This window comes from Frankliniella occidentalis, unplaced genomic scaffold (genome assembly GCF_000697945.3).
Source record: "Frankliniella occidentalis isolate FOCC.00 unplaced genomic scaffold, Focc_3.1 Scaffold635, whole genome shotgun sequence".
NCBI classification, from domain to species: domain Eukaryota; kingdom Metazoa; phylum Arthropoda; class Insecta; order Thysanoptera; family Thripidae; genus Frankliniella; species Frankliniella occidentalis.
Window position 1 is genome coordinate 20691 of NW_026267750.1, and position 1020 is coordinate 21710.

Genomic DNA, 1020 nt, shown 5'->3' on the forward strand with positions numbered 1-1020 from the left:
TAATCAGAAGACTGGAGTTACACTGAAGGGACTTGATCAAGACTGAAGCGAGACTGGAGCAAGAGGAGAGTAAGATTGAAGGGAAAAATCATTATTAGGGCAGTAAATATTGAGACGATTATTCGATAGTGTGGGTGATTAGTTAGAAACTGAAAAAGGACTGCAGTGACTGCATCTAAGATTGTTAGAGACTGTAAGTTACTGTAAGGGACTGTAAGGGATACTAAAGGATTGGTTAGGGACTGTAAGGGACTGTTATGTGAATGCAGATACTGTAAACATATTTTAGAGACTGTAGAGACTACAAAGATTGTAAAAATTGTAAAGATTGTAAGGAAACTGCAGGGACTGTAAATCTGATTGGATTACCAAGTGTACACGGACTGCGCCAAGTGAAGGATCCCTCAAGTTACACTATCACTTGCTATAAAAAAATTGATTTGGGAAACGAGAACTAAAGCTAAAGCTGTTTTGAAATCTGTTTAAGTAGTCATTGACAGTACTTAGAACAAATTATGATTTAGCTTGAGCTTCATTGACAATAAATTCATCATGATATTACCTTTATCAGTTTTTTGTTCATTTTTTTCTCATTGATCTTCTTTGATGTAGCTTCAGTATTTGCAGATGTACATAGCATAGAATTCTCCTGTTTTTCTTTACTTTTGTTTAGAATTGATTCAACTACTTTAGAGAACTTTTCATCAGCTGTATCTTTTTCCAATTCTTTTTTGCTCTTCTTTTTCGTTATTGTCTAGAAAGTAATTAGTTTTTAGGTACATAGTTACATTGATATGTAGTTTAAAATTTATCGTCATGTACCGTCATGTGGTGCTACTTTAATACTGAGCAATGATTTTGCTGTTGTTTAAAATGTTAATATGATGTTGTAGAGTTCACAGAAGCTTATTGTAAATTCATTGTAAGCTACAGTGAATCTTGCAACAGCATTGTAGGTTTAAAACGTAATTTTAGGTTTGGACAATGTTAGCGTGCAAAGCGAAAATAAGTTCACATGAC

General features: G+C 33.7%; 1 protein-coding gene across 1 annotated transcript in view; it reads right to left on the bottom strand.

Moving 5' to 3' along the window:
• The window catches only part of LOC113212427 (uncharacterized G-patch domain protein DDB_G0278987-like), a 3982-nt gene extending 2989 nt beyond the window's left edge, over positions 1-993 (bottom strand). Inside the window, exon 1 of the mRNA XM_052275465.1 lies at positions 563-993. Within this exon, the coding sequence (XP_052131425.1) occupies positions 563-640 (78 nt within the window). The 5' untranslated portion in view covers positions 641-993. The remainder of the gene's footprint in view (positions 1-562) is intronic.
• Between the last annotated feature and the right edge of the window lie 27 nt (positions 994-1020).